The 20,123-nt window shown below is 40.6% G+C and overlaps 1 protein-coding gene across 2 annotated transcripts; it reads left to right on the top strand.

Annotated features, from left to right (window-relative positions):
• The first annotated feature begins 53 nt into the window (after positions 1–53).
• CCDC77 (coiled-coil domain containing 77) lies at positions 54–19,971 on the top strand. 2 transcript variants are annotated; one of them, XM_066549951.1, is made up of 11 exons: positions 54–109; positions 5,117–5,333; positions 6,483–6,625; positions 9,152–9,248; positions 10,558–10,615; positions 11,230–11,324; positions 12,248–12,396; positions 12,729–12,969; positions 13,821–13,946; positions 14,032–14,184; positions 15,965–19,971. In XM_066549951.1, the coding sequence occupies exons 1-11, from the start codon at positions 78–80 to the stop codon at positions 16,112–16,114; spliced, it is 1,461 nt and encodes a 486-aa protein (XP_066406048.1). In that variant the 5' UTR covers positions 54–77; the 3' UTR covers positions 16,115–19,971. The 2 variants fall into 2 exon arrangements, with proteins under 2 accessions (XP_066406048.1, XP_066406047.1); XM_066549950.1 differs by lacking the exon at positions 54–109 and adding an exon at positions 3,559–3,766.
• The last annotated feature ends 152 nt before the right edge of the window (positions 19,972–20,123 follow it).

Below are 20,123 nucleotides of genomic sequence, written 5' to 3'. Positions count from 1 at the left end.
AAACATTTCTCTGCGTCACTTCCCTGCCAGATTAAAGAGGTGTCACCCACATTTTGCGTGTGGGAAACACACCTCCAATGCAAATTGCTAACTTTAACAGAAGTTACAGGTAAAACCAAACTGATCTCATAAAACATTGAGCAAATTGAGGTTATTGTGTTGTTGCTGAGTATTCTTACATTTCATAGGGAGATTCTGACATGGATGCTTGATAATTTTATGTAGGACTACAAAAGTATGTGGAATGAAGACGTTTCCTCACTAGTATCTAGAAAATATATATTTCTACAAGCTCCTTCCACTTCTTTTCTTTTATTATTTGGTTGTGTCTCTCTTCTGATGAGCTGTACCAGAATCTTTTGAGGAAATACATTGTATTCCCAACAACACAATCACCACATACCCGATTTCTAAGATAAGCAGTGATTTAGCCAGGAATACCAGAAGGAAAAATCTCCCTGCTCAAAAGCTTTGTTTTGAGATCCACTCTTTTGCTGGTTTCCCTGTAGACTCTTCAAGGTTGTTTTGGTTTTATGTTAAGATATTTAGGCTGGTGGAGGTCACTGGACGGCAATGCTGGGAATGTTGCAGCAGCAAAACCTAAATATCCCATATAACCTGAGGGGGCATTTTTCTCATCAGTTCTGCAAGAGACCCTTTTTAAAAGAGAATGTTAAGCTTTTCTCTATTACCTGCTCTGGTTTTGGGGCTGTCTATCCTTCAAAACACCTCTCCACATATTGTATTTGCAGGGACCACCATGGCAGGGAGGAAGGAATGATGAATCTGACTCCATGTTCTCAGAAGGCTAATTTATTATTTTATGATACTATATTATATTAAAGAATACTAAACTAAACTATACTAAAGAATACAGAAAGTATACTTACAGAATGCTAAAACATTAATAATGAAAACTCGTGACTCTCTCCAGAATCTCGACACAGCTTGGCCCTGATTGGCCAAACAGTGAAAACAATCTCCAAACATATTCCACATGAGCAAAACAGAGGAGAAGCAAAGGAGCTAATTATTGTTTTCTTTTTTTCTCTGAGGCTACTCAGCTTCCCAGGAGAAAAATCCTGGGCAAAGGGATTTTTCCAGAGAATGTGAATGTGATAATCCATGTGTACTCCATGTCAGGTTTTATTCTCCTTGGTTATCTGGGGTTATTTATCATTTCCCTGAGAGAAGACTTCAGCCCCTCATACAATGTATGCAGCTGCTCTACAAGAGTGGGGAGAGCCCCCTTTCCAACCCCAGGGAATCATAAATATCCTGAGCTGGAAGGGACCAACCAACAAGGGTCATCAGGGCCAGTCCCTGACAGCAGCCTTTCTTCTGGACTTTGTCAAGAGAAATGATCTACCCTGCTATTTTCTCTGTTTCATGAGAAAATTGATTTGATGGAGAATCAGAGAGTCACAGAATGTTCTGAGTTGGAAGAGACCCACAGGGATCACTGAGTCCAGCTCCTGGCCCCGCACAGGACACCCCAAAAGTCACACCATGTGCCCGAGAGCATTGTCCAAACACTTCTTGAGCTCTGGCAGGCTGTGCTGTGCCCACTGCCCTGGGGAGCTGTTCAGTGCCCAACCACCCCCTGGGGGAAAAACCTTTTCCTGATACCCAACCTCAAACTGCCCTGGCACAGCTTCAAGGTGTGAAAATACATATTATATGATTGGCTTTCTGGAAATATTAAAATGAATACTATATGTGTTATGTTGGAAAGTTATGCTGTATTAATCCTTTTTTTTGTAGTGCTGTAGTGTGGCAGAATATAGTTTTAGGCTACAGAAACTATGTGATGTAAGGTACTTTTTCTAACTAGCTCAATGAGAGATAACAGCAACAAGACACAAAAAAAAAAAACCAAGAGAAGAATTATTGCCTCCTTATCAGGAAGAACCAGACTTTGAGGAACCAAGACAATTGATTTACAAGATGAGGGAGGAAGTTGACAATAACCAGAAAACACCTTTTGTTTGAAAAGAATATTTGCATCATGTATGAGATATATGAATGTGCAACAGGCTATTGCTTTTAAGAGTTAATCCTTTGTTAGCAAGGTGTGTTTCTATAGCAGAGTGCCAGACACCCAGACATCCGTAATTCTTTGCTTTTATTATCCTAACTCTGATTGTCCAAATTTTCATTGCTCTACTTTTTATGACTATTTTTATAACTATTTTGTTACTATTAAACTTTTAAAATTTTAACACAAGTGATTGGCGTTTTTCACAAGGTCATTCCCTCGGGTCCTGTCGCTGGTCACCAAAAAGAGATAAAAGCCTGCCCCTCCTCTTCCTCTCACAAAGAAGCTGCAAATTGTGATAAGGAAGAACCTCGTGGTTTCATAAATAAGCCTTTCTTTGACAAAAAAAGTCCATGTCTCTTAAACAAAGTCTTAAGGCAAAAAGAACCCTGGCTTATTGCTGAGTGTGAAAAATGCGTATTTTATGATTGGCTTTTCGCAAATATTAAAATGAATATTATACGTGTTATGTTAGAAAGTTATGCTGTATTAATTTTCTTAAGTAGTGTATTAAATGTACTTTTAGGTTATAACATAATGTTAAAGTAGAAACTATGCTATGTAAGATAATTTTTTTTTTAAAGAGAGGACTTGCACCGAGGTAGCAGCCACAGGACACCTAAATCTTCCAGAGAAAAAGAATTTATTGCTCCCTTATCAGAAGAAACGAACTTCATCCCATCTCGCTCATCCCTGAAGACACTGTTAGGATTAATAGGAAGAAGCTGACACTGACCAGAGAGAATCCATTGTCTGTATGGAATTTATGCATCATGTATGAGGTGTATGAATATGCAACAGGCTATTGCTTTTAAGGGTTAATCCTCTGTTAACATGTGTCCTTTTTCGGGCTTATTTTGCCCAGAAAAAGATACCTGGACGTCCCTAACTTTTTGTTTTTATTGTCTCATATTGTCCTAAATCCTAATTGTCCAAATTTTTATTACTCTAATTATATTACTATTTTTATAACCATTTTATTACTAGTAAACTTTTAAAATTTTAAAAACAAGTGATTGGCGTTTTTCACACTCAGCAAATTGGTTTTTCTCCAGCACACTTAATAAATTAGGAAATCGTTTGGTGCATAAATGACAACACTTAGGTACTACTGGGAATACATGGGGAGGATGAGGAGGCTACAAGGCACCGGGATGACCTAAAGAACACATTCAATTCAGCCAGAATTTGTGCCAGTAACTTCTTGTGGCCGCTTCCGAATGCCAGGTCACTTTCAAAGGAAAAGGGGCGTTTTGAATGGCGTGTTTTGCTGGTGTGGATAAAGGCTGATTTTATTTTGCCCCACAGGCCCGGTACTCCGCCATGGGCCCTCCGACCATCCCGGAACTACAACTCCCAGACGCGCAGGCGCGGAACCGCTGCCGCCCGTGTCGCGAGCGCTGATTGGCGCAGGCCGCCGGGCCCGCATGAAAGCCTGTCTGTGATTGGAGGAGGCCGCGGGGGCGGGGCGTCGCGCCGTTTAAGTCGCGGCGGGGCCGGTGCGGCCGTTGCTCGGCCGTTGGGGCTCTGAGGAGGCGGAGGTCGGACCCCTATCTGGGGACCTCTATCCCGGGGCTTTTCCAGCGGGGCTCCCGCCGGGCACCCCCCCCTTTCACCAGCCTACCGGGGTGCCCGGAGCCCCTCTCCCCCATCCATGGACAGCCCGGCTCTCCGCAGGGCCGTGATGAGTGCAGCGGAGCGCGCTGCGGGGAGCCCGCGCTGCCCAAGGTAGTGAGTGTGGGGCGGCTGCTGCCGGGACACCCGGAGCCCTTTCCTTCCTTCTCTGGCTCCTGGAGCCCTTTCCTTACTCCCCAGCGGCCTGGCTCCTGGAGCCCTTTCTTTATTTTCTGGTAGATTGGTTTGCGCTAGGGCACCTCTGGGGTCTGCTCCTCTGCCTGCTGTGCTTCCTTGTTCTTCTCTCTTTCAGTTTCTGCTGCTTTTCGGCATTAAAATGTTCGCCTTGTGCCTGGGTTACCTCTTTTCTAGGTATATTGTTGAAGGAGTTTCTGGTACTTCAGCAAGTTCCTGCACTTAATACTTATACTTTGGCAAATTTAATGCTTTCCTCCAGTGCTCAGAGTTTTCACGGATGTGCACTGGGGGTCTGATCCAAGCAGCTTTGGTGAGTGGCCCCATAAAGGTCACCATTGCCAAATCACTTTTTCACCAAAATTCCTGATTCTCCACGACCAGATTGCGACTAAGCGGCACTTTAGTCAAGAAGCTTCTTAGCTTCTGTTATTCATAGTATCGTTTAAAAAAAAAAGTTTGTAGTATCAATATAGATAATGAAAAGAGCACTTTCTAAGGTTTTTTTTTTTAACTCTGCAGCTCTGTTTGCAAATCTGCTGCTTGTTTGAACAGATTAAATGTTTGAATGCACTAAATATTGTTTTGAGGAAAACTATGTAATCATATATATCCTTGATTTGATTTATATAACATTGATTTGCTTTCTGTGTAGCACTTCAACATAAGATTCAAGAACTTGGCAGCTTCTATTTCAGTGTTGAGCGTGGACAAGCTATGTGGATAAGAACATCAAGTACACCAGAAAGGAAAGCACATAGGTTCCTAGACTTACACCTTAAATTATAATGGCTGGTGCATTAGCTAGCCTGAATTATCATCTTCATTCAGTGGTCTGTCTTTAGAAAGTGTTTTTCTGTTTGGGTGTCCAGTAGGGATTGTCACAGATTATGTGTGCCTGTTTATTTTTCAGTGGCTGCTGCTTCTAATTGAACAGCAATGGACTTTTTATCCCCTGAGTGCTGTCCTTCTATTCTTTTTCTCCTCTTTTCATAGTCATCCTCCCCAAATAATGTACAAGGCTTTGCTTCCATAACATCTTTTTTTATCTTTTCCATGGGTTGGGCCCTCCTCCACAGTACAATACACCTGCAAGCTGCTCTTTATCAAAGTTCTTGCTTCTCCTAAATGCCATGATCTCCTGTTAATACCCAGAGAACAGTCAAGCTACTCTCTGTAAAAACTTAAAATCTTTTTAGCTACTTTAGGAAGTGTTTTTAATTTCCCTCTCTGAGGCTTACATGTCATCAGAGCCTTGTTTCTCTGCAGGGTGCCAACCCCCCGTGCCTCCTCCAGATCTGCTGAGTCCCAGTGTCCGAGTCAGGAGGATTTCCCTCCCCTTCCATCCCTCGGGGAGCGCTTGGCCCATCTGAACCCCTCCCACGAGCTCCTGGACTATTACCGCAAGAAGCTCGCTGACTTTGATGAGGAGCATGAGGAATTGGTGAAAAGGCTGGAGAAATACAAACAAACCTATGATGAGCAGGTTGGGAAATGAGTTTTGGAACAATTATGGACTACATGCACAAGCTTAATGTTTTTATTCAATTGAAAATTCAGCACAGAAGTCTTGGGATTGTATCAGCAATGTGGATTTTGGTGGTTGATTTTAAGATCTAGCTGTCTGTCTTCTGTCAAATCAAACAGAAAAATGCCTGTAGGATGTTTTTCAAAAGTCATTATGGCTTGCTTATATCTTCACAGTGGGAGTTTTGCTTTTTTTAATATTAAGGCTTGAGTTTAGAAGCTCATTTCCCACATTTTCCAGCTTCTTTCTGTTGCTTCTTGTATTGAAGGAATGCTCTTTTGTCCAAATTGAATAAGCTTTTACTTATGGCTATAATTCTATTTACTGCAGTGGAATTCATAAGCTTGGCCATAAGCTGTTAAGTAGAAATTTAAGAATTTGCCTTTTAAGAGGAAGAAATCTTAAAGAATACCTGCAAGATATGCAGTGTCCTGACGCAGGCTATAGCGTCTATATGCCTAGCAATCATGTTTGTAATTGTGGATGGTTCTTTGGGAATAAAACAGTCACTTCTGAGGTGATAGAGGTGCCTCCTCAAGCACTGGCCATGCTTGAAGCAGCCTGGAAGTCTTTGGGGATGTACTGTACATCTTATTGTCATGTGGGAAAAAGAGGGGCAGGTTGCAAAATAATGCTTTTTTCATACAGGAGTGGTTGGTAGCTTCCTATACCAGGTGGAAAAAATGAAACATAATAACTAGCTGGATTTCTCACTGCTAAACTACCCAGCTGTTTTAGTGTTTGTTCTTCAGTGATTTATTTCAAAAGTAAATGCTGTTAGAGGCCTTGCTAGGTGATGTCAGGCTCCCCATACCTGCTCTGACCACCAGTGTGGAAATGCAACCACTAGAACCTGGAGACCCAAGCTGAGGCCTTATTTCACTGTTGTGTAGTGACAGTGATTTGCAGGGCTCTGAACTCCCAGCTGAAACATGTTCAAATATTTTTTTCCAATTTTTCCAATACTGCCCTCATCTGGTCAAATATTATAGGAGGCTAAATAATTCCTGAGCTGGCTGTTCCAGACTCAGAGCACAAGCAATTTGAAGCTTGTAAGTGTTGTCCAGTGCTCTGTTCCATTTCGAGTCCCTTATGGTCTCCACTCAGCACCAGTTGCAGTGGGAAGTGCGGCACTTGGAGGAGGAGGTGGCGGAGCTGCAGAAGGCTTTGAGTGACATGCAGGTGTACCTGTTCCAGGAGAAGGAGCAGGTCCTTCGCCTCTACTCGGAGAACGACCGTCTCAAACTCAGGTGGGCTGTCACCATGGTGTTTGCTGAAAAATCCCTTAGCCAGGATTTTTCTCCTGAGAAGCCTCAGAAAAGAAATGTAAAAAATAATTATCTGATTGCTTGGAATGTGGTTTAATGCATTTTTTAGTCTTCTAGTCTGACAAAGTTCCTCACAGAGGAGCACCATTTATCACTGGTCAGGGGTCTGTGTACAAGCTTTGAGCTGTTTTATTTTCCAGCATCAGTCTCGTTACATGGTTATGACAATGGGAAGATGCCATCAGCTCACATCTCAGGCAGCAGACCAAAAACTTAATGTTACAACTTACTTTATAGGTTTTTTGACACAAAGCAAGAGCACATTGACAGTAGTTCTATCCAACTACTATAAGCACATGTACCTTTAGTTAAAACAATGCCTGCTTATTTCAAATACAATACTTGTTTGTAAGCCTTAAAACACAATGCACATAGCTCTATTATTAAGCTTAAAACTTCCTAATATCTTGTTAGATAAACTTTTCTGTAGCTTAAAGAATTATTCTAAACAAGTGTTAATACACAGACCACTGTCCTATTTGTCCTTACTTTTCTACATTTTACATAATTTTTCTCCTAACCAATCTCATAGCTACTGCTTAGCTCTAATCACAGTTCTGCTGTCTCTAAGACCTGCCTTTTGCAGCTTTCCCAAAACCCTCTGATTTTATGGATTCCCACATGGTCTGGAGGTTGCTTACCAACAGGTGCATCATTGATTGGTTCCATGTGAATTGTTTTTACTTCATGACCAATCCCAGTCCAGCTGTGTTGGACTCTGGTCAGTCACAGGTTTTTATTATTCATTCTTGTCTAGCCTTCTGATATATCCTTTCTTTAGCGTAGTTTTAGTATATAATTTCTTTTAATATAATACCATAAAATAAGAAATCAACCTTCTGAGAACTTGGAGTCAGATTCTCATCTCTCACCTCATCCTGGGACCCACAACAGTGGGGTGTGGGTCTGTGTGGGGACTGAGGCACTGCCAGCAGCAATTCATTCTCAGCCAGACCTGGAGTCCTCAGTGCAGCAATTATTCCACACCTCCTATGAAACCATACCAGTGAAGGTGCAGTGCAATCTGTTGGGCTGCTAAATGTTTCCACTTATTATTCTTCCTATTCTGGTAATAGAAGGAAGAGCAGAAATTGAACATTGGTTCAGATTTGAATTGTGTGTTACCACTTTGAATGTGAAGTTTTGGTTGAAGCTGTCTATGGTAAGTTGACCTTGGCTGGATGCCAGGTGCCCACCAAGACCAAGGCATCTTTTGTCACTCATCTCCTCTGCTGGACAGGGGAGAGAAAATACAAGAAAAGAGTCATGGGTCAAGATAAGGACAGAGAGATCATTCACCATTTGCCATCGTGGGCAAAACAGACCTGGCTGGGGGGAATGATTAACAATTAAATGACCAGAGGGCTGGAGTCTCTGTCTTACAAAGACAGGCTGAGAGAGTAGAGGCTGTTGAGTCTCAAGAAGAGAAGGCTCCTGGAGCCCTTAGAGCAGCCTTCTAGCACATAGAGGGCCTACAAGAGAGCTGGAGAGGGGCTGCTACAGGAGCATTTAGTGACAGGATGAGGGCAATGGCTTTAGCTGAAGGTGGGCAGGATTAGATTAGTTGTTGGCAGGAAATTCTTCACTCTCAGGATGGTGAGCCACTGGAACAGGCTGCCAAGAGAAGCTGTGGATGCCCCATCCCTGGGAATGTTCAAGGCCAGGTTGGATGGGTCTCTTGAGAAACCTGGTTTAGTGGAAGGTTCCCAGCCTGTTCAAGGGGGCTTGAAACTAGATGATCTCTAAGGTCCCCCAAGCCATTCTATGAAATCAGAGTAGGATAATGCGAAATAAATCCAGATCTTAAAATACCTTTCCCTCACACTTCTCTTCTCCCAGCTCAACTTGACTCATGAATTTTCTACCTCCTCCTGAGGAGCACAGAGAGGGAGGGAATGGGGGTTATGGTCAATTCATTGCATATTGCCTCTGCTACTTCTTCCTCCTCACTCTGCTTCTGTGCTCCAGCATGAATTTTTCCACTGAAGATTTAAGAACTTAAGTCAAAATCTGTGTTGGTGTGCTTTGACACTTCTCAGGAGTGTGATAAAAAGTCTGATACAGCCCTTAATGGAGTTTGGTTTAAAAATGATGGACATGTACAATCGGAGAGAATTTTAGGTAGTTCATAACTCTTAATGCAAATTCTTTTCACCATGTGCTATTGTAGCAGCCTACATAGTGTTGTTATACTTGAAAAGAGAAATGCTCTGCCATCAGCAAAATTGGTGGTGGTCTTGTATTGGCAACATCAGGAATGTCTTTGGGATTTTGTTTTTAAAGCAGTAGTCTCAGAAACTGCAACAGGTTGGAAAACTTGCAGGCATCTACAGGTAAAGGAAAAGGAGAGTGTGTCACAATGTCATGATGTATTTTTAAAAAAAATCTGCTTCTATTTGTATATTTTCTATTGTCTATTTTCCTGTTTTCACTTCCTTTGTATTCCAGGGAATTGGAGGACAGGAAAAAAATCCAACAACTCCTGGCTATGCTGGGAGCAGATGAAGGAGAAATTACATATTTTCATAAGGAGCCTCCACATAAGGCAAGTTCCATTTTTTCTGTAGGTCTCCTCTTTGAATTTTAACATGAGTATTTGTATCCCAGAGTCTGACCACAGACCAGATCAAGTCAAAAGTTGCTAAATGAGCCCAAAGCAAATGGGGTCTGTAGCAACATCAGGTTTTAGTCTAAATGCTGTAGTATAAAGCTAAGTAAGAACAAGCACCCTGAAAGTAGATCCTCTTAGCATCAGCCTCCTTCTGCCTTCAAAACATACCTCCAGCTTGGCCTCTGAAGTGTCAGATGGGAGTCTGAAGTCATCTGGCAAATGGTTGTCAAGAAGATGGCAAGAACACCACAAAAAGGAAAAAAAAAGTGCAGGAAGTGGCCAGGCACAGTGTTTGAAGCTCAGCTATCTCAGAATGCCTGTCTCAGAGCTTCAGTAAAGAATGTGTCAAGGTTGCTGCAGCAGTTTCCTGGGCTGAAGGTTGCTGAAGAACCATCCCCTCTAGACAACATTGTGTTGCATATTTCAGAAGTGATGTTGAATTGTTTAAATGGCAGCACATATGATGTGCAATGTAGCTGAACCTAATCAGGAAAGTCATGAGTGATTTGGATGTACAAAGACTATGATGGGAATAAAGGATTTATTTTGAAATAAGGTGCAGAAAAAGGCTGAAATATGCTGCATTGTTCATGGTTGCTCTGTACTGCTCAAGCTCTTCAAAAATCTTGCCAAAGCTTTAAAATTTCTGGTTTAGGGTAGCTCTAAAATTAAGCCTATTATGTAATATCAACCTAGAGATAAGCATTGGGGTTATAAGCTGCTCTTTCATGGCCTCCTTTTTTTTATGTGGGTTTCAGTTCAACACTTGAGTTTCAGTTTTTTTATCACTTAGCTTCTATCTCAGGTTTGTTCAGTATCTTAAATGGATGTGCTGATAAATGAAGCTTCATGTTTCTCTGTCTTGCTGAGACAAGGAGTATAAAAGAAGGAAATAACATCATCTTCATCTTCCTCTTCTCTCTGTCTCCAAAATCGTCTTTTTCCTGCTGAGGGTGCTGATTTTCACCCTAATGAAGTCATCAGAGGCAGAATTCCTTTCCACTTTTTCTGATGAAAAATATAGAGGCAGTAATGGCAAAACTTATCCATAGATAAAGGAAACTCTTCAACATGGGCATTACACTTGTGAAATTTAATGTCTTCCTTGTCTTGTGGTAGAAGTAAGGTAATGCTGTTGTTTTGGATATCTTGTTTTAACTTTTTAAAGTTAAAAAGCTAAAACCTCTTGACCATTGCACCTTTGGGGAAGTAGATGCTCAGTGCATTTGTCTTGTTTCTGTAGGTTACTGTGCTGCAAAGGCCACCAGAGACCCAAGAACAAGATGATGTTTCTAGCACAGGTACCACACCAAGCTGAGTAACAGCAGCTCAGCTCTTTTTTTTGTGTGTCTGTCTTTTGTAAGCCAAAATAATGGCATACAGGAATGTATGTGAATGCTTTGGTAAATCTCCATTAAGTTCCCTAAATGTGACTCTGCTTATCCATGCAGTACTCCTGGCTTCCCTTCATCATCCTTTAAAACAGCCTTAGCTTTCATGTCCCTGGTGTGCTCAGCTAAGGAGGAGGCTGTGTGACATAATTGTTTAATCAGATTGACTGAAATTGGCCAACAAGCTCAAAACTCACTCAAGCCTTGATGTTTGTGCAGCTGTGGCATCTGCCTGTTCATCACTTAGTTTAAGAAAACATGTCAAGTTTTCTTTCTATACATGCCAACAAAATTAGGAGGGTGCCTAAATACTGCAGTATGATAGAGGGGATAAAGGTGTGTGATCACCAGAAGTTCTAGAATTCTTTTCTTTCAGCTAAGCCTCAGAAGTCCTTGTGACTGTAGCAGTGGAAGTCTTTCTGCTGTTCCTGTAGGCCCACCACAACACAAATATGTCATGCTTGGAAAGATACTGCAAGTACATTGGAAAACCCTTTCCCACTTCAGTTAAATATCTTCAATAGGTACAGAGAAGAGTGCTTCAAAAGCAGCAGCAAAAGTAGAAAAATTAAGAAGTTCTCAGAGAGATCAAAAAGATGATGACACACTTCTACTACAGGTAAAAACGTTTCCTAGCTGATGGACATAATTGCTGGCTGGCAGAAAATTATGATAAAAAATATTCTGTCTGCTTAAGATAAGCTGTAGATGTACCAGTTGTATAAATCCCTGCATCTTACTATGGATCCACACTTTGTCAGTTTACTTAGCTGTTTCTTTGCTGTGAATGTAAATTTAAGAACTGATTCTGGAAGCTTTATGTAAGCAGATGTTCCCTTAATGTCAACTGAAATATGTTGTCCTTAAGTACAGAATGTGTAATTGATGTTATCTCCCATAATTTGATAGCAGATGTGAGTTTACATTAAACCCACTGAAGATGTGCAGGGTTGGGTGTTTTGTGGAAGCTTGACAAAAGCAATGTGTTTGAGACACAGCAGCCTCCTAAAGTGCATTGATACAATGGAATATTCCCTTTTCTAGACTTCCATAAGAGTTAAGGCATAGGTAGCATGACAAAATGAAAGATAAAATGTTCAGAATCGTGAACTGGGGAAGACACCAGAAGCTGATGCCAAGTATGAGGAAAGATGAATCAAACAAATAATGGCTGAACTTGTACAGCAGATATTGATGGTAGTTGGTTTTTTATTATTATTATTATTTGTTCAAGCAGAGGTACAGAAATGTCTCTGCATATTCCACAGGATTTGTTAGATGTGTGTAATTTAAATCTTAATAATATAAAAATATTAACAATCTAGTGTTGCTCCTCATAGTATCCCTCTCTTGCCTACAGCATGATTTTTTTAAATGCTTCAGTTGTTTGAAATAATTAGCATTAAAACAAAAACAAAAGATTGGGAAATTGGAACTGCCAAAGGTGTTATCAGGTACAGTTTTTGATCTAAATCTTGGAATTTAACATGAGCAGAGCTGGCATGAGGTCTTGTTCTGTAATGTCTGTGTTTGCTTGTGCAGGTGAAGGCCCTGCAGGCTCAGATAGAAGAACAGACACGATTGACCAAGGAACAGGTGGAGTCCCTGCTCGAGGACAGGCGGATTCAGATGGAGGAAGCTGAGGTCCGGCACCAGAAGGACCAGGACAAGATCAAAGCTATAACAGAAAAGTGAGTGTGAGAGCATGACCATGATGTAGTCATGAGAAGAGAGGGAGCAATGGAAATGTTATGGCTTTCAGTGCATTGCTTTCTGCAGCAGGCAGAAAAGCAAATTCTGCAGCCATCTGGTAGTGTGTGTGGAAGATGAGTGGAATAATCTGCTTATTAAAAATGCTCTCTCACATTGGAAGAGGAGCACTTCTTTCATTAGATGAGAAGAGTTCAACTCACATTTAGACCGTGTGTCTTCTCCTGTGCTTCTTCCAACTTGCAGTGATGACTGATGAAATTAAGGTAGGCACTAGGAAAGAAGCTAACTCCACTGGGATCCCTTTTTTCAGGCTCCATAAGACCCAAAATCTCTTATATGAGAGTACCCGGGACTTTCTCCAGCTCAAGTTTGATGCCAGAGCCAACGAGAAAGCATGGATGGCAGAGAAGGACAGTCTGTTGAGGAAACTTAGCAAAGATCTGGATCAACTTGCTTTCAGCACAGAGTCAGGACAAAAGAAGCAGACAGAGCTGAAGAAGATGCTTCAAGGAAGTGATGGAGCTTCAAAATCCCACAGCAAAGAAATAAAGGTCATTTTTTTTGTCTTTGGTAGAGCACTCTTTAACAGTTTTTGACTAGAAAATTGCAAGCACCTTGCCTTTGGCACAATACACAGTCACTAGCAGCACTTTCCAAGTTGTACTGGATTGCCATAAGATACATTGTTGTTAGCAGTAATCTAAATGAAAAACCCCTCCTGCTTCAAAATCAGCATCACCTTCAAATTTCAGATAAAATGTACAGTTAGGATTTATGGTAGCATGTCACTGTCAGTTTCTTTCATGCTCAGAAAAAATCCCAAATTCTGTAAGCTGTGTGATTAATTGGGGCCAACAGTTTTCAACCTGCTGACTGCATGTGGCTCTCTTTCCTGTAAGTGCTCTGAGCTAATGGTCTTAGAATGCAGTGTCTGGACCTTTCTTGATGCTCTCAGGGGAGAATGAGTCCTCTCAACTCATGTCTTCCAGCTCTTCTCTAGCAATCTGAATTTTTCTTCCTCTTCCACTACACTTCCAGTGAGAAGCTGGGAGATCAGAATAAGGAATTGCAAAGTAAACAGGCAATAGGGAATTGTTTCCATTGAGCCCTGAATGCAGATGCCTCTGAAATGCAGTACTGGGCAAGCAGCTGTGAAAGGGGAGTTACAGCATTAATTGAATGTTATTTTTAATGATGAGCAGTCAGACAAAACTGGTAACTTATTCAAAGGTTTTGGTAATGGGATTGAAGTTAGAATATTGGCCTCACATACTTGCGAGCTCTAGTTCCAGTTAATTTTTATTTTCCTGTCATATTGGCAGTGACACCACACTTGCTTGTCCAGGGCAGGGCAAGTCACAGTCTTGAATTTTTTTTTTTTTTTGTTCTTCCTATGTCATAGTTACTGCAAGACAAGCTAGTGCAGGAAAAGCACCTGTCACACATGTACAGAGAGCAGTGTGTCTCCCTGGAAGGGGAGGTGGCTAGGATCCGTGAGGAGAGAGATGCTGGCAAAGAACTCTTTCAGGTAATTAGTCTGGAATCATCTGCTGGCTGGCTGATGAGCTTCCAGCATTTCTTTTGCATGGCCTATTGAGTTTTCCTCTCCGCAGGAACGCTCAGAGAAGATGGGGAAGCGCCTGAAACTCATGACTCAGCGATGTGAAGCCTTGGAAAAACGTCGGAATCTGGAAGTAGAGGGCTTCAAGAATGACATCAAACAGCTTCAGCAGAAGCTGAAAGATGTAGAGAAGAAGATTTATAAGGTAACAGCTAAGCCTTTCTGAGGCAGGCTGTTGTGGGCTTATCCTATAGAGATGTATTCTCAGTATTTAATGTAGTATTCCTCTAGGGTTAAGGAAATAATTCATTTTCTAAGTGTGCCTTTAAATATCAGTATCTGACGAAACTTGCATCCTCTGTATTTTACAAAGTAAAAAAGATTTGTCTTTTTTTATCAATTAGGCATCAAGCTTACCAAGAACTGTCTTTGCTATACATTAGCTGTGTTTGTTTCCACTCTCAAAAGTTCTTATGTGATACCTGTAGCTTACTTAGCTATCTCAAAATTGCAAGGCAGTGGTTTGATTCAGGAGTTTATCCTGCAAAGAAAATGAGTGTTTATTTTCTTTGTAAGAGCCATAGTGTTTGGTTCTGTTCCAGTGAGAGGTTGATCATTGTCTTAAGTATTTTGAATACTCTGTTGATTACTTTAGTATGTCATTTGTGACTTTGCAAAAATCACTGCAGAAGCAGTGGCTGGAAGTTGTGTTCTCTGTAGGAGCTTCCAGGTGTGTAGATGAACATCAGAACAGCTTAGAGGGAAAGGCACAGCCTTGATGTTGCTTGGAGTTAAGAATGAACCATTTATCTATAATGTGCTTGAGAGGATCATCTCAGCATAGCTTAGGCTCTCCTGCAGGAGTCTGGCAGTGCTACTGATTCATTCTTTTCCTGTACTTTTGATGCACAGTTCAGTTTATGCAGACTAATGCATTTATTTTGATTAAAGTCTTAAATTTGTTTGGGTTTTTTGGGGTTTGGGTTTTTTTTAATGGCCTGTGAATTTTTCGACTTTATTCTTTAAGGACTAACAGTAGTACATGAACAAGGGGAAAAAGTGTGTATGATGCCTTTACTGGAGACTTGTATGTTTTATATCTGGGTGTGCTCTTCATTGTATTCTCAATTTCTTAACACTGTTAACCACAAGAGGGCAGGGGAACAAAGCATTTGCAAGAAGTCTCCAGAGTGATCATTCAATCCCTCTCATTGCTTGAGGTCAAAATGACTAAAGATGACTAAATTTCCTGATTTGCATATTAACATTTTTGACTGAAAACTACATGATGACACAATAAGAAACCATAGGTGGGTCAAGAGAGTAGAGGGATTTTAGAGCAGCTTCCAATGCTGTGCCCTTGAAAGTGGCTGGGCTGGCATGCTCTAGCCAGTTGCAGGGTGACAGGAAATGTCAGCCCTGGCCAGCTTGCCATCAGGAATTCTGATTATCCAGCACCCTTTACTCAGCCCAGTACAGGCACTGCCTGAGTCAAGGCTTTGGACTTGAGCTGCTCTTGAATCCTGTGCACTTCAGAGGGCAGCAGGTTAGCCACAGCAGTTAGAACCTCTGGTTGAAATAGCAAAAGATAAAATATCATCTCCTGAGGTACTTAGAACTAGATACGAGTTCCTTGATAAATACTTTAACTTGCCCCTTTTTGTGTGTCTCTAAATAATACAGGAACTAGAAAGGAGTCAACAGGCTATGAGTCAACATGGTTATATTCTATTAAGATTTCTTCCTTGCTAGTACTATAACACAAAAACATAATGTTATGAAAGCTTTGTTCTTTATTTTTGGTTCTGGAGCACCTTGCTTTTGGTGATGTGCATTATCCTTGTGCTATTAACGTAAACATCCTCTTTGCTGGCTACAATGGGTCTCCTTTAGAGTTCTCTCCCTCATATACTTGCCATAATGCTCCATAAATTGTGTTCTGTACAGCTTTGTTTTTGTTAATTTGTTTTTCTTTTTGTTTTTAGGTGGCTTTGAATTTGGCACCAGACGACCAGGATCTTGCAATTCTACATGAGATCCGCCAAGGAAACAAATTAACACGTAAAATTCAAGGAGAACTAAAAGACTTAAAAACCAAAATCTACATCTTAGAGGATGAACTACGGCACTGCTGAAGCTGAATTATTAGCTGGCATCCTAATTGTAGGAATAGGACATTGCTAGACTTGAATAGTCATATGAAAGAACAGCTCCTGCTTGTTTGTTTCCTGGCATCCATCAACAGAAATTTGAGGAAATCTGCTCTTGAGCCATTCCTAATGTACCAGATTATATTGCTGAGAGATGGCACCTGATAAAACTGACTTTAAAAGTACACGACTGTTACATCAGGAGTGTGTGTGTGTGACTGTATCTTCATATCTGTGCTAGGGATCAGTGTATACTGTCCTCTACCTTTATTTGGAGCATATTCTAAATGACATAGATGTTTATAATGAAATTAATAATCCTAGAAGGATCTATGTGAAGATCTGGATTTTGACTGACATTTTCCGATGTGAGAAGCAGCTTTTAAAATAGTTCCTGCTTTTAAAATATTTCCATGATTCCTGTTTTGGTGCTTAACACCTCAGGATGTAACTGTAAATTCTCATATAGAAAGTCTGTACTAAAATGTCTTGCATTTGACTCCTGGACAGGATAACTATTTTTAAGTGGCTCCTGTTTGCTTGGTTTTAACCTAATTGGAACAAACCTAGCTGATTTAATATGGTGGGAAAAGATAACCCATTATAGAACTCTTCTGCAAGGATGAGCAACATTTACACAAGTTCTGAATGCTTGGTGGGGAGGGATGTACTACACAACTGAAATTCATCTCCTTTTCCCCTTCTTCACAGTTTTCTTTAACATGCAAAGGAAGCCCATAATAAAGGGGACCTAGTATCTTCCTTAACCACCATATTATCTGTCTTTGCAGCTCTAAACAAGGTCATGGTTATGTGCAGAGAAATCATGACCAGCTTTTGCTACAGCAGTTGTTGCTACTGAACTGTAACAAACTGGGGTGGAAGAGCAGGTGCACAGTTGCTGGTTGAGACCTGTAACTGTAGCTGTGTGTGGTGATTGTCTTCATACCAGACATCACAATCCTAGAAAACAGATGAAATCATGACAAGGGTTACACCATGGCTCCAGCCCAGTTTATGACTGCAGGTATTCATGCTTTTACTGCAGCATCCATAAATTTTGTCCACCTTGCAGCCTGAGAGCAGATCTGGAGTGGAGAAGGGATTGCAATGCCTCTGTTTCCTTCTTTACCTTTTTTTTTACCTTGTTTCTGAAGTATACACCATATAAGCTACCAGCACTTGCTTCCTCTTTGAGTAGAGCTGAGTGTGTGAAAGCAGACAATTTCTTTCAGGTGGAAGTTGCCATGCAGATCCTCATTTAGTGTTTCATGGGTAGATATGGAGAAGATGGATGTGAAGGTTTGGAGAAGGAAGAATTGTTTTTATAGCATCAGCTAAAGCAATGCAGGAGGGGAAATGCCCCTAAGACACCCATACCCACATCAGTTGTCTTAACCCTTTTGTGACAAGCTTGCTGTCCCTTATGGTCCTGTACTGTGGCTTTTTTTCTGTATGTGTTCTTGAGGGCAATTGATCAGACTTCAGTGTCCTGACAGTCTCTGGGTGCTCAATAACACTGCAGCTTGCAAGGGGCTGTTTTAAAGGATGAGGCACTGATCAGTTGAGCTGAAAATGCTGAACTGTTCAGAAACTGGTTCATGAACAACTTGGGTGCCAATATGATGGGGACAGTTAAGGAAGGGTATTTAATGCTATCCATCCTTTAGTCTCACTCTCTCCTAGCTGGCTGATATTTTCATAGAGAAATCAAGCTAATTAAAGTGAGTTTGTATGTGAAATGACATCCTACTGGTTTGAAGATATCAATCCTATCACAGGGTCTAAAAGGCTGCTTCTGCAAATTGCTACATAATGAAGCCTTATCCACTCATTCAACAGTGATAAGGATCCATCTACTTAAATTTGGCTGATGGGACCCTAGCAAAAAGCTCTCTTGAACCTATAGAATCCTGTTTATTTTCAACTCTTCCAAGCTGAAGAATTGCCTGTGAAATGCCATTCTCCTCACTGGAAAGCCATGACGTGTGTCTGGGTAAAGACTTCAGGCTCTGACATTCAGGTTTGTAAGACTGGGAGAGGAAGTATTGGGGGAAGAAGGATGTAAATGTTTAATTTCCTGTCTTGCTCACCAATATTCTTTAGACTTCAGAAAGACTGAACAGAATAAAATGACAACATTCCTAATATATCTGCTAATGTATCAAAATCCAAGTGCAGTTTGAACATGATTCTTAATATGTCACTAGGCTATGAGCACTTCCTATGTGAGGGGGTGGGAGGGCAATTACAGTATTGTTACTCTGTAAATCCATTTTATTTGGAAGCTTGAATATTTTTCCAAGTGCAGGAAGTGCAAAGTATTGTACACACTCTGTGTGACATCACGTGGTCATGTGAAATGTTGCCAAAACAAATGGGGACCTTCATGCCAAGAACTGCTTTAGAGAGCCAAGTGCTTCCTACCACTGACAGCTACCCTTTAAAATGTCAACAAAGCATTATTGGAATTTTCAAAGGGGTTTCCTGGGAGAAGTTCCACTACCTTTGTTACTCTTTTTTTTTTCCTACAGTTTTTGGGTAGAAATAAAAAAAATAGCATTTACTCCAAAGATAGATTAGCTTTTTTGATAATTGAAGTTAGTAATGGTGACTTGTATCATTTCAATACAGCTAATTCCAGGTTATGAGTGTAGGAGGACAGAATCTGAAAGATATGCAAAATGTCTGCTTCTAAGATTAGAGAGACTATACTACAGGATTCAAGGTTAGAACTGGACAAATGTTCTTACTGTGAGCCAAGATACTAAAATATCTCTTGCATAACTAGGAGAAAAATGAGGAGCAGGGGAAACCTTATTGATGTGTAGCTTCAATTAAGTAAGGAAGGAGTGCCTACTTTTCAGAAGGAATGTTGAAATATTATTATTTAAGGCACAGAACCACAGATGATTCAGAGGAAGAGAAAAGGTTGTGCAAGAGCTCATTTTGTCTTGCATTAAGAAAATGGATTAATATGTGTCACTTGAAGACAAAAAAAACCCCTACCAAAGTCCTCTCTAGCCTAGTAGGGCAATGCTGAGTAACAAGAAGTAGCCTGAACCTGAAGTAAATTAAAAAAAGACATACATTTTTACTAGGGAGATAGTGCGTTTTCCCCTTACTATAACAAACTAGGTGTGGAGGTAACAAATTCTCCATCTCTATCTTCAAATCAAAAAATTATTTCACCTCTATTAAGTTGTTTTGTTAAGTTACTGGGTTTGACCCATTAGAAATTAATGAAATATAATGACATGAGCTAACAGGAAATAATTTAGTGGCTCCTTCTGGCTTCAAACCTGTGATGTATTTATATGCAGTATTTGTTGGAGGTTTTTAGTTTTCATGCAGTTGCTTTAATTATAGAGACATGCTGTGTCAGCTAACTCTGCACAGCAAGGTTATACAAGGTAAAACAAAACCTAAATAAAAATAATCTCTTGTGAATTTCCTATATCACAATCTGCAGTAATTCCCAAGTGAATTGGTGTTGTGACTGTACTCAGGCAGGCCGACAGTTCTCATAGGTGTTAAAATAAGTCTAAACAGTAATGTAGTATATGCTTGTATGCAGTGGCTACAGTTCAATTGCTTATGTAAGTAGGATGACCATTTCAGAAACTCATTTTCCCACTGTGGATGGACTCTCTGGGCAGCCTGGTATTCTGGAATTGAAATGTTTCTGTGGAGGCCAGGAATTCTTTGATAATCAGATAGTATTTTTTGAGTCTAGCTGGGAGCAGCATGCCTGTGTACTTTGTTCTGGTAGATCTGTTCATAGTCATGCAAAGGGATGTTGTTCAGACTTTAATTAAAGCTCACAAAGACATTAAATTAAATGTTTTAGAATGTGTTTCTGCCTGCTAAATCAAAATCTTAATAAAGGTGTCCTATTTGTCCTCATTCAAAGTGGTATCGTAGGTCATGAGTATGTTATGGACAGTTTTCTTTCTAATTTTTCTGCAATATTTTGCTTTTCTCTTTTCCAGTC

This window comes from Molothrus aeneus, chromosome 5 (assembly GCF_037042795.1).
Source record: "Molothrus aeneus isolate 106 chromosome 5, BPBGC_Maene_1.0, whole genome shotgun sequence".
In the NCBI taxonomy this organism is placed as follows: domain Eukaryota; kingdom Metazoa; phylum Chordata; class Aves; order Passeriformes; family Icteridae; genus Molothrus; species Molothrus aeneus.
The sequence above is the reverse complement of the archived record's forward strand: the minus strand, read 5'-3'. Positions and strand labels throughout refer to the sequence as shown.